The sequence below is a fragment of the Leishmania major genome, chromosome 24 (genome assembly GCF_000002725.2).
Source record: "Leishmania major strain Friedlin complete genome, chromosome 24".
Lineage (NCBI taxonomy): Eukaryota > Euglenozoa > Kinetoplastea > Trypanosomatida > Trypanosomatidae > Leishmania > Leishmania major.
Window position 1 is genome coordinate 463,496 of NC_007265.2, and position 11,505 is coordinate 475,000.

Below are 11,505 nucleotides of genomic sequence, written 5' to 3' on the forward strand. Positions count from 1 at the left end.
CATCGCAACGCCTCCTCACTCCCTCTCCACCATCACCACCCCACACACACAGCTCACTGCTGCGTGCGCGCGTTATCCTCGCAGTGGTGTGTTCGGCGAGGCGGAGGGCAACGTGGAGAAGAGTTAGAGAGCGACGGGGGAAATACAGAAACAGCGGTGGGGCAGTCGTGCCTGGCGGTGTAGCGGACGCGCGGATTGTGTGTGCGTTGTGTTGGGAGTGCACCCGGTCCTTGTGCTACGAGCAGTCGCCACCACCAACGCACCAACTCTTGCAGTACTCTTCGCTCTCTCTCTCTCTCTCCTGCTCCTCCCAACGCACACACGGACACAGACACACGTAAGACGTGTCCGTGTATCTGTGTGTGTGTGTGTGTGTGTTCTCACTTGGAGGAAGGAGAAGGCGGTTTGCACGAACCAAACCCGAGAAAATCAAAGAAATCTGCACCCACCCCGTGTCTGCGCGCCTCCATGCTGCGACGAAGCTACCCATGGCGCGTCATGACACCTCGCCAGGCGCTGCGCGTGCTGTCCCTGTCCCCCACAGCGGACCTTACGCCGGCATCGATCAAGAAGGCGTACATCCGGCAAACGCTGCAGTGCCACCCCGACCTGCACCCGAACAATCCAAACGCAACCGAAAACTTTCGCAACCTCTCAGATGCCTGTCGTGTGGCGCTCAAGGCGCTGGAGGCACAGCGGGGCGGCCGGTCCGCGGCGGGGCGGCGCAGCACCAACAGTGGTGCCGTCGATCTTTGCGACCCTCAGGAAGCGCTGGAGTCGCTGCGGCAGGCGATGATCGCCTACCACAGACATCAGCAGTCGACCGAGGCGCCATCCACGTCCTCGTCGTCCTCCCCACCGTATGGGAAGCCGGAGAGCCACGCCGCTGGTACTTTCTTCACGCCGACGCTGGAGGACGTGTCATCCGTTTGTCAGCGGGAGGCAGTCGCGATGCGCCGTGTGCACACTTTCTGCACTGAACTTCCCGCGGTGTTGTGCGGCAGCCACTCCGCGGCCCTCTTCGAGGCTGTCGCTTTCTTTCACACACGCTATGTGGAGTCGATGTCGGCGTGCGTCATGCGATTTGCACAGAATCTGCCCATCATCGTGCGCCGTGTTGTGAAGCAGCGTCGTAGGTACGTAGACAACGGGTACTCGGCAGTGGCGCAAGGGATCGGCACCGGATCTCGGCCGCGCGGGCAGCGGATTGAAGACATGGCGATGAAGCCGCTGGTGTTGATGGGCGCACTCATCTTTGATCTGCCTGAAGGGGCTTCAAATGAGCGGCGGCAGTGCCTCGGCGAAGATGCGGTGGCGAGCGGCGGCACCAGCAGCACCTGCGGCGCGTCTCGCCCTGCCGATGTTCGTGTCTCAGACGAGCTGAAGTGTATCATCTATCCTGCGGACAGCATTGCTGATATCACGGCAAAGCTCAGCAAGTGGGAAGCGGCCAGCTTTGACCGACTAAAGCTGGAGCTGGCGATCGTGGACGTGAATCGACTGATGTCGGCTATGCTGGGGCTGCAGGATGAGGAAAGCAGCGGCCGCTCCGAGGCGCACCTCTCCGTGGAGCCGCACCTGAGCGAAAGCAGCGCCGCCGCGGCGATGGTGTTGCGCACACTCCAGAAGCTTGCCGGCGATTTGTGTTGTCACTTCGACGCCGCCGTTGACAGCGGCGCCGTTACCGAGGCGGTGGTGGAGGCGATGCACCTGCAGGACAGTTGCGACATACCAGCCAGCGTGCAGGACGATATAGCGGCGCAGTCTCTAGAGACGCCGGCACTAGTCGCGCAGTGCCGGCAGCTAGCGGAACTGGCGTGTCCAACCATTCGTGGCAACATTGTCCTCACCTGGAAAGCAGTCGCGACGGACGAGCTGGTGAAGGATGAGGCCGAACTGGCAGACGTCACACCGGCGCCGATGCCGTTGGTGGACGCATCTCAAACAGACAGCGCTGGGAAGGAGAAAGGGGGCGGCAAAGACGCACCACCCTTTTTCGTGGGGCGTCACTTGACGTGCTCCACTGCTGAGACGCTGTTCTTCTCCGTGTCCGTGACGCTGACGAGAGATCTACACGCCTTCCTACTACGTCTGCGCGGCGCGCTGAAGAGTGTTGTGCAGTCCACGAATCAGTCGAAGCGCGCGCTCTTTGAGCTGCTGCCACTGCGCGAGAGCATTGTGAAAGAGGAGTTCACTCGCATAGCCTCCGACGACGACGCCGACACGTCACCCTTCCGCTACCGTGGCCCTGTTAACTGCTTTCCACGCATCTGCAACATGGACACCCGCCGCGAGCACAAGCTGTGGAAGCACCTCTACGTGCACCGCGAGTACGTTGCCAAGCACGCGCCCGCAATGAACCCACTCAACGTGTTCTACGAGTGCTTTCCTTACGACCCAGACGCGCCGGCGCACCGGCCGAGCTCTCTCGATGCGGACGGCAACGTGCTGGCGGGGTGGGTCAGCGGCGGCCCTGACGGCTGCGACAACGTCGTCATCACGGCAACGCAACTCGACGACCCAGCGCACTTCACCGAGTGGCTGGAAGAGGTGGTGGTGCAGTCGTCGCTCAACCGCGAAACAGAAGAAATCCTGGCCAAGGCTGGCGTCGGCTACGTCAGCCGCGACCCCGTCTTGCCGCTAGCTAATTATCTCTCGTTCGTTAAGGCGTTCGCGCAGTCCACCGCGGTGCGCGCTGTGCTGGAGCGCAAGGACGGTGCACCACACAAGGGCACCACCACGCCGGACGACATTGGCCTCGCCATCATCGTCTCACCCTCGCGGTGCGACGTCCGAGACGGTGGTCGTCTCTTCATTCCGTGGTACGTCGATCCGGCAATTCTGCTTTCTCTGCTCGATGACGCCAAGACCCCGCAGCGACTCGATGTGTAAGCGGGACCCGGCGCCCACGGAGCGCGACAGCAGCAGGTAATGCGAACGAACCCGAGCCTCTGAGAGAGTCGTCCACAGAAAAACAAAATCTTAACAGCAACACCAAAGCAAGCGCACCGGACGCAACAGGCAAAATAACCGCCTGCGCGCGCGCCCACCGCTGCCTACCACCCACGCCGCTCTTGGGCCCTGCGGCCTTCCCGAAAGCACAACTCTCCCCGCTACCCCGCCCCCCTTAGGGCCCTGCCCGGGCGCCAACCGCCACGACCCAGCCCTCGAAAACGGCGAGGGCGGCGGCACCCGCCAACCCAGGGACCGGGGCCCAAAGCCCCCCAAGCCGCGAAGCACACAACCACCCCAACGCAACCCACAAGGCCAGAACACCCAACAAAACCAAACACCAGGGCCAGCACACCCGTTAATCCAACCCGCGCCCCTTTCAATAAAACACCCAAGGAACCCCGCCCACCGAGGCCCCCCCCCTTAGCAGGCGGCGCGAGAGCCGGGCAGGGGACACGCTAGAGCCGCGCCGAAACCCCACCCACTGCATGGGCGGCCCAAGCGCGCCCACCGTTGCGGGACCCCACCCCCAGCCCGGAGCCGGCACCAGCGGCGACAACCCCCCCCCCGACCCACCAACACCAACGGCAAACGGCCCCGGCACCACACCCCATGGACAAAGCGAAGCCCCCACAGCGCCCACAAGAAAAAAAAGCGACCGATCCTGTGGAAACGCCGGGCTTTGCGCGTGACTTTGTGAAAACGAGAAGCAAAAACCCAGAGCACCCCCCCCCAAAAAAAAAGACGGTGTTTCCTTCAAGGAAAGAGCACCACGACCAAGCCCTTTTGGGCCAGCGCCACTATCCAAGAAAAAAAAACACCCCCGGTCCCGCCAGCGGCGCCACGACCCCACGTCTAGAAAAAAATCGCAGAGCAGAGCATACCAACACTGCGCCGTTTCACAGATACCGCAGAGCAAACCAAACGCCAAGACTGGCGAGTCACCCGCCATCCTGAACCCCAACAAACCATTTGTGAAGACAAAAGGCGCCGTTTACGATTCAAGCGGCGGCTTTTTCATAGAGAAGCCGCATACCACGAGACCCCGCAGAAGAAGACAAGCGAACACCCAGCGCCACAAGGCAGGTGAAGATACACTTGGGGCAATCACCCCAACCCCCTTCAGGCAAAAATCCCCAAGCCAGCAGGCCCACCATTGCATTTGCTGAAACGAATCAACCCGACATGGAAATAGTCATTAGCCCCCCCTCGAAAAAAAAGCCAAGGCGACGGGTGCAAAAAAGAGTTCCAGATAACCCCATACTTGCTACATATCTGCCTTGGCCGGAACTAACGGGGAAAACCGCACCCCGAAACACGGCTGAAAGAAAGCACCTTTTAACACAAGAAACAAAATCCCCCCAGCCCAAGCAAAGAAATTCACACCGGGATAAGCACCCGGCGTTTCCCCCCGGGAAACCCCCAGGATAAGCATTAAATAAAGCTGGCTGCACGCCACGCAACTTACACCGTGAAAACCAGCACAGGAACACAAAAGGCCCTTGCTTTCCTGCGCTTTCGAAAATGCGTAGCGATGAAATACAAGGTGGGCGTAAAAGTTTGCTGGCCACCGACCCCGGGGCCTTGGGCAAACGCCGACCCCACCTTTAAAAAAAATACGACCAGGAGTTGTCCTCCCGCACTGATCTCAGGTGAAAAAACAGCAGGATTTGGTTTAGAAATGGCGCTTCGAAGAGCACACCCGCCAGCAAAAGGATACGCACAGGTTTTAAAGGAACACAAACCGAGCGCCGTTGGACCCAAACAAAAAGCGCCCCTTTCCCAATTTTAGTCACTACGCAAACCTTTTTTCACCAACATACCCCCCCCATTGCCTCAGATTAGAGTTTTGCGACAAAAAGGAGCTTTCTCGGCCACTTTCAACAATTTATATTTCCGCCAAAGCCGCCTTCTTATTTTAAGCGCCACTAATAACGGCGGTGGCGTCCTTTTAAAATAGCCAAAAAGATTTTCGTTTCTTTTTATTTGATCTTTGGGTGTCCGCTCAAAAAAAGAGCCCGTTCCAAGCGCTAGCGCCGCAGCGGCCCAGGCAAACCGCCACCAGCAACACATACACAAATATATATGTACCAAAAAATCCCAAAAAGAGCGCGCGAAAAGCGGCCAAATCACCCCAAGGCCCCGGAACCTACCCCCCTGCGCGGCGGCGGCCCCCACCCCCCATGTTTGTCGTTTTTGCATGCGGAAAAAGACCGGCGACTAGGCGATTAGCGTAAAAACTGGTTGCCAATGGAGCTGACATAACCTTTTTTGAAGCCGCCGGGTCTGCACTTTACCATTTCCTTATTATTTTTTTTTCCAAGCCCCCGCCCTGAAAAGCCTATGCTCTGGCTTTCGCGACCTTCCGAAATGCCCCCCCGCAACCACCACCACCAAGGCGCCCAAGCTGTATATTTCTGTGGCGTAGCTAGAAAAGCAGCTGCATGCGAAAACCAGCATCGAAATGACCGCTAAAGCTGCTTTTCGGCATTGATTTTCTCCGTGAAGGCAGACGTCTTGTTGAACTGTTCATTGTGTTTTTTCGTTGGGTGATAAACGCGCGATCTCGACCGACGGCGCGCGCAGCTTACCGCCCCCCACAACAAACAAAAGCGGGCTCTCAAATGTTAAGCGCGCGGTTTCAACAAAAAAAGGATTTGAAAGGTGGGGGCGTTCTTGTGCTCTTGGTTTGATCTGCAAGTTTCTAAAAAGACCCTCGAATAGATTGTTCGGGCCCGCGACGTCTGTTGCATCAGCTTTTTCGAAACCACGGTCCAAAACGCCCCTGCTTTAAAAATTCAGTTAAAGAAAGGAAATTTTTCCCCCAACATTTCTAAATCTTGAGTAGAGACCTACTCTTTCCACCAAAAGTCAAATTTTTAAAGTCTGTTTTGGTTTGGTCAACGGTGTCTGGTGCTTCGCCCGCCCCGCGCCTGCACTGCCAGAATTTATACCCGCCAAAGGCCAACCCGCCCCTCGTGGTGACAGCGTCATGCACTGGCGACGTAGGGGGGGGAGGTCGGGGTGAATCGCCGCCACTGCTGTCGGCGGTCAGGTGCTGGGCGGCGCCGCGCTGGGGGGACCTGCAACAGCGAGCACGCTTGTGCCATCCATGTGGTGGGCAGAGCACCGGCGTGACTCTGGCGTGTCCCCTGCCTGGCCCTCGCGCTGCCTGCTGGTGGGGGAGCCTGGGCCGCCGCGAGTGGGATGCGGCGGGTGGGGACGGGCATGGTGGGGGTGGGGGCGGCTGTGGGGCAGGGGCGGGTAGATTGTGGGGCGGGGTCCTTGCCGTGATGCATGCCTGCTGCTGCTTTTCGTGGGGTGATGGGGCCTGCGGGCAGAGCCGTGTCGGGCGGATGTCGGGTCATGTTTTGTCGTGTGTTTTTTGTGGGGGTAAAAGGCACCACCGTTTTTATTTCCCAGTAGTAGTCGGATGTTGTTGGGGGCATGGGGCGGTGAAGGAATGGAAGGGTGTTTCCATGGGAAGAGGTGGTTGGTCTCGGAGAATGGGACCGAGTTTGTCAGACCCGCTTTTTTTTTCGGCGGGGTTCGCATGCTGCGGTTTGCTACGGGGCAGCGGTTACTTGTAGGTACGGCAAACCGGGGTGTTGGCCGCGTTGCCCAGGGCGGGGTTAAAAGGAGGTGGCTATTGGATCGCCTTTGCCAGCCTTGCAATGTCATATGGGGGGCCCTCCTGTACTGAGTTCCTTGTAAACGGCTGGGCATGCCCAACCCATCTCCATCGCCGCCAAAGGGGGCCACCCGACCCGTCTGCACGCCGTCGGTGAAAACCGTCCAAAGTTCCTCTCCCTTATTGTTTCTGGATTATGCGTTGCCTCGGCCGCGCGCTCCTATCAGCAAGATGGAAGGGGGGGGGGTTGCGGGAGGAAGGAGCGCGTGAGCCATCGGAGGAAAGCTTACGCTCTCAGGAAGGTGTGTCGCCAACTGAAGTGGGTCCCTCCGCTGACTTGTCCGCGCGGACGCGCAGAAGCAGATGAGCTCGCTCACGGGCGCTGAAAAGGTCAGGGGTGGCGCCTTGCCGCAGTGACATTCGCAGTGGTTACTCCTGAAAAGAGAAGCTGATCGGTAAGAAAATATATTGTTTTAGGTGAGGGGTTCAAAAATTGTGGACTCTGACATTTACCTGCGAGCCAGAGGTTGCAGTGCCGCTTCCACAGAGTTTGCTGCTTAGTTTTTTTTTTTGAAGAGCATGTATGAGCCACTTTTGTCGTGCGTGGCGTGGGTGTGAGGTGGGGAGGCTCTTCAGTGAACCCAGTTGATTCCGTTTCTCCTGGCTAACGTCAGTGTGTGCAAGGCTGTGATTGGTAGTCGCTGAGCTCCACGTAGGGGGCTTGAAATTGTAGAAAGGTGAGCGCGACGGGGAAAATGACTACCAAGATTACCATCATTCAAGCAGTTACCTTATCGTAAAGAACCAGTGGACAGAAGGGATGCTGATCCCTCTTCGTAATGCTCGCTGAGTACCCGAAAGAAGGAACCTGAGCAGTGGCGCGACCCATCCCTGCTTCAGGTACCCAGCATGCTCGCATACACAATCCCTTTTCTCAACTGACTTTTTCCCGCTTCATTCTCAATCATTAACAATAATTTAGGTACAACGGAAGAGTGATGCCTCCGCGCAAGGTAGACGCGCAAGTCAGCGCGGTGGAAAAGATCGTCGAGCGACCATCCGTTCTCGACGTGACGTTGGCGAAGATCGATGTGAGCAAGTACGACGCTGCCTACCCTTTCCGGCTTAGGGTCGTTCTCTGTGGGAAGAAGAAGCGCACCTCGTTTGATGACGCCTGGGAGAAGCTGGTTGCGGAGGTAAAGCTACAGTGCGACAAAGCGAATCCTTTCTGCGATGCCTCTCAGAGCAGCCAGCTTGGGTCGCTGATCATGGACTACGGAGAGTATTTTATTCAAATTGTCGAAGGTCCAGAAGGCTACGTTTTCCGCTTTGCAGAGGAGATGAAGTCAGTGCCACTCGTGGACACAAACAGCGTGCGCATTCTGTTTCTCGACGACGATGTCCCCAACACTATTTGCATCGGAATCACCCTGATAGACAAAGTACCACCTTCATCTTTGGTGGTCAGCTCAGCGGAGAAGAGCACGGAGGAAGTCGCACAAGGAGTTACACACGACTTGTCATCTATTCTAGAACTTGCTTCTCAGGGTAACAGCCAGATGGGGAGGATGAAGAGCGTGTTTACTGAGAACGCTAAGGTGAACTACCCAAAGCTGTTCCCCAAAGTGGAAATGCTTGAGACGTATATTAATAGCGACAGCTTTTTCACCCTTGACGAGTTTGTGGACAATTTCTGCAAACCTGCGCATCTGGCCCGCGATGAGGAAATCAATCACCCCGCGGCAGACCCGCTGAAGCACTGATGTAAAAACAGCGCGCACTTGCGCTGTCATGCTTTTCATGTACGGAGACAAAGTGAAAGTGAGACACCTGCTTGGACTCTCCATCAAGTCGTGAAGAGTGCCATTGTGACAGTAAAATGAACCCGTTTGCTTTACGCAAACAGGCAAACACAACCGCATGAGCTAGGCTTGGAAGCAGGTACAAATTTTGCTAGGTAGACAAAGAGTGCAAAGATCGCAGCTGAGTCCCGTGCGCGAAGGTGTAATATGTCATGATTGCATTGGAGTTTCCTTTGCCTCCATCGACATCTCTTTTTCTATCCGTTTTCGTGATCGACAACCGATACTCTGCTTTCCCAGAATCGGAAGAAATACGACTAGTTGTGCTTCCCGAACCTCAACTCACAATGCCTCCGAGAAAGGCAATAGCAAAGATGAAGTCGCACAGCGCTGAGAGTGTTGATGTCGACCTCCAGAACTGTTTGCTGCGCATCGATAAGGGCACCGACGTGTATGGGATGTTGGTGATTGAGTTGGACAGTGGCCGTTCTCCCAAGGCGTGCGAGCTAGTTGGTCAAAACATTCCTGCGTCAAACACAACCGACAAAAGTCGTGGAAAGCAGGGTGTTTACAAGAACTGCCGTTTTTCGCGCCTGACCAAAGAAGGAATTCAGACTGGCGAAGTTGTTCCGGCTGCCAAACCTATTCCCGCAGCCGAGCTGGAGGGCGAGATAGGTCGCGTGCCGCACTGCTACGGTGCCGTATCGCTGTGTCGCAGCTCGACCTCTTTCGACGGATCGCAATTTTTTATCTGTCTCACCAGCGATTCTGTGGAGCTCGATCACTTAAACAAGAAGCACGTTTGCTTTGGACGAGTTGTCGAGGGTCATGATGTCTTGGCAGCTTTGCAGAGTGATTTGGCCGAATATTCTGGCGACATGGGCCTAGTCCGTAAGGACTGCCCTTATGTGATGGCGGAGCTCAGCTACGCATCGATGTAAACTAGTTTCACGGCTTGAACTTGCTGCATTACAATGCTATCAAACAACGACAAAAAAAAAAAACAGCTGATGCCTTTCTCTAGAGAGCGGCCTTGTTCATTTCGTATGCCACAGTGCGTTTGGATGGGCTTCAAAATGTGGTGCTTTTGCGTGCGCCTGCACTTTCAAGCAAACGATGCGATTTGCTGCCGCTTCTGTTAGGGATTACACTCTTTTATCTTACTCGCCGATGTCGGCGTCTTGTTGCCGGTTTCATTACTACGGACCTAAGGTGTATCGAAAAGTGCCTTTTTGATGGCTTCCAAAACGCGATCGGCACATGTGAGCGAGGCGGCATCTTCTGCGCTCACACTGGAGGCTATTACTCACATATGCTCAAGGAGGCTGAGAGATTCTGCTAATTCTGATGACAGAATCGCAGCCGAGTGCGAGAAAGACCATCTCCTTGAACGGCAGGGGATTATTATCGGACTGCGTCTGATGGAGCGGCTTCTATATCGAGAACCGGTCTTTGGTGGAACTTCTACCGACATTGTCCGCTATGTTGGGTACACAATGTGGAAGGCCATCTTCGGCAAAAAGGTTGACTCGATCAAGGCGATCGATAGCATATATCACTTGTCAGACAACGACTTTCGATGGCTCCAGGGGTTTCCTCAGCTCAAAGGTTCGGACCGCGTCCAGACGCTAGCAAGCTCAGAAGGCGAGGGATCAAAGGATGACTACATGGAGGAGCCAGTCGGCCCTGTTTCGCACAGAGATGTTCTCCTGTACACAGTTGGTATTATCAAGGGTGCAACACATCCTCTGCTGCGCGAAAGTAGCCTTGCCGTAACGGGAACGCATACGAAAGAGGGGGAAACCTTTTTCACTCTTGATTTTAGGTGAGGAGTGACGTTTTTTTTTTCAGTGCGTTTCCGTGTGATGTACTGGGAGTGTGAACAAGAACAAAATTAAATGTGTTGTAGCTACCTCGAGTGGGCACCTCTGGCAGCGATCAGAATAAGAGGATCAACTGTGCACAACCGTCGCCGCGCGAACAGTCATCATCTTTGATCAACTTCTCTCTCTTCTCATTCTACACCTCATTTCTCATACATCACCTTGAACTTTAGTTTGAAGTAGTTCGACCTAGTCTCTCAGTGCAACTCACTATGTTTCGCGGGGCGAAGATGAGCCGTGTGGCTGCGGCAAACGCCGCAGCATGGATGCAGCGCCGCGCGGCGTCGTTGCGGTCGGAGAAGCCGTGTGCTAGCCTTGCCGACAAGATTGTGCGTGGGCCGCCAAAGTCGGTGTACTACACGCACCCTAGCTACGTGATGTCCCGTGAAAAGATGCTTCATACGATCTGGGTGGACATCGGCATCTTTCACACGTGCGCGTATGTGCTCCTCCCTTTTTTTTTCATTGCCTACTTCTTCAAGGCGTGAGCAGATCGCGAGGCGGAAATAACCACTCTCTGTTAGGTGGCGGGACGCGAGTGTGTCACATGATTTGTCGGAAGAAAAAGTAGTTTCTGTCATCAATCCTCTCTTCTACACTTACTACTTTTATTCCGTTGCTTCGTGCGTTCTAGTGCACTGGTAGCTTCTCTGTAGGAAACGAAACTAAAAGCATCATTATTGTCTTGAAAGGGCCCAGGCGTACGGCTTGCGAGGCATGCTTGCTCATGCAACGTACTGTCACATCTCAGTGCGCAGTTGGGCAGGCAAGACTTGGCCGCTACTCCACGCCGCTGGAGTACTTCTGCGAGATGCCACGTGCCGCCTCACAATACTTCCAGCCATCTCTGGCACACCATCTCTCTACTCCTCCGCTTTTCATTAACCAACAAATCCCTTCGTGTTCAAAGCCTGTAGATGTTTAATGCGACGCCGCGCTGCCTGCTACTTCCATGCAACAGGAGTTGCTCTGCGCACGTGCCGCAAAGGCGCCCTGTTTCTACTGCCGTCAGTGCTAGACTCCAAGACATTTGCCAAGCTGGCAAACCGCCAGGGAGCAAAACTGGAACTTCAGCTTTACGAGGAGATCAGGAGAGCCTCGCCACACCTACACTCCAGTGCCTTTCTCGGTCAGGCGAAGGAGCAGGCAAGAGAGCTGTGCTTGCCGCTCACTACACTGAAAAGGGAGGAGGTCGAGTCCACTATAGCGCAGAAGTACAAACTCACAGATGATCGAC

At 55.7% G+C, this 11,505-nt stretch overlaps 6 protein-coding genes across 6 annotated transcripts in view; all 6 read left to right on the forward strand.

Annotated features, from left to right (window-relative positions):
- Window positions 1–468: 468 nt before the first annotated feature.
- Window positions 469–2,892, forward strand: LMJF_24_1300 (putative DNAJ-domain protein; the record flags this gene model as incomplete). The annotated part of the gene is made up of 1 exon (XM_001683594.1): window positions 469–2,892. One exon carries the CDS (start codon window positions 469–471, stop codon window positions 2,890–2,892), a length of 2,424 nt encoding a protein of 807 aa, XP_001683646.1.
- Window positions 2,893–7,581: 4,689 nt separating this feature from the next.
- Window positions 7,582–8,346, forward strand: LMJF_24_1310 (conserved hypothetical protein; the record flags this gene model as incomplete). The annotated part of the gene is made up of 1 exon (XM_001683595.1): window positions 7,582–8,346. The coding sequence occupies one exon, from the start codon at window positions 7,582–7,584 to the stop codon at window positions 8,344–8,346; it is 765 nt and encodes a 254-aa protein (XP_001683647.1).
- A 251-nt stretch (window positions 8,347–8,597) lies between these two features.
- On the forward strand, window positions 8,598–9,326 carry CYP8 (putative cyclophilin 8; the record flags this gene model as incomplete). Its single annotated transcript, XM_001683596.1, has 1 exon — window positions 8,598–9,326. One exon carries the CDS (start codon window positions 8,598–8,600, stop codon window positions 9,324–9,326), a length of 729 nt encoding a protein of 242 aa, XP_001683648.1.
- Window positions 9,327–9,881: 555 nt separating this feature from the next.
- LMJF_24_1320 (conserved hypothetical protein) lies at window positions 9,882–10,214 on the forward strand (the record flags this gene model as incomplete). Its single annotated transcript, XM_001683597.1, has 1 exon — window positions 9,882–10,214. One exon carries the CDS (start codon window positions 9,882–9,884, stop codon window positions 10,212–10,214), a length of 333 nt encoding a protein of 110 aa, XP_001683649.1.
- A 284-nt stretch (window positions 10,215–10,498) lies between these two features.
- On the forward strand, window positions 10,499–10,756 carry LMJF_24_1330 (conserved hypothetical protein; the record flags this gene model as incomplete). Its single annotated transcript, XM_001683598.1, has 1 exon — window positions 10,499–10,756. The coding sequence occupies one exon, from the start codon at window positions 10,499–10,501 to the stop codon at window positions 10,754–10,756; it is 258 nt and encodes an 85-aa protein (XP_001683650.1).
- Window positions 10,757–11,192: 436 nt separating this feature from the next.
- The window catches only part of LMJF_24_1340 (putative translation initiation factor IF-2), a gene marked incomplete at both ends in the record, with an annotated part of 2,679 nt that continues 2,366 nt past the window's right edge, over window positions 11,193–11,505 (forward strand). Inside the window, one exon of the mRNA XM_001683599.1 lies at window positions 11,193–11,505. This exon is cut by the window's right edge and continues 2,366 nt beyond it. Within this exon, the coding sequence (XP_001683651.1) occupies window positions 11,193–11,505 (313 nt within the window).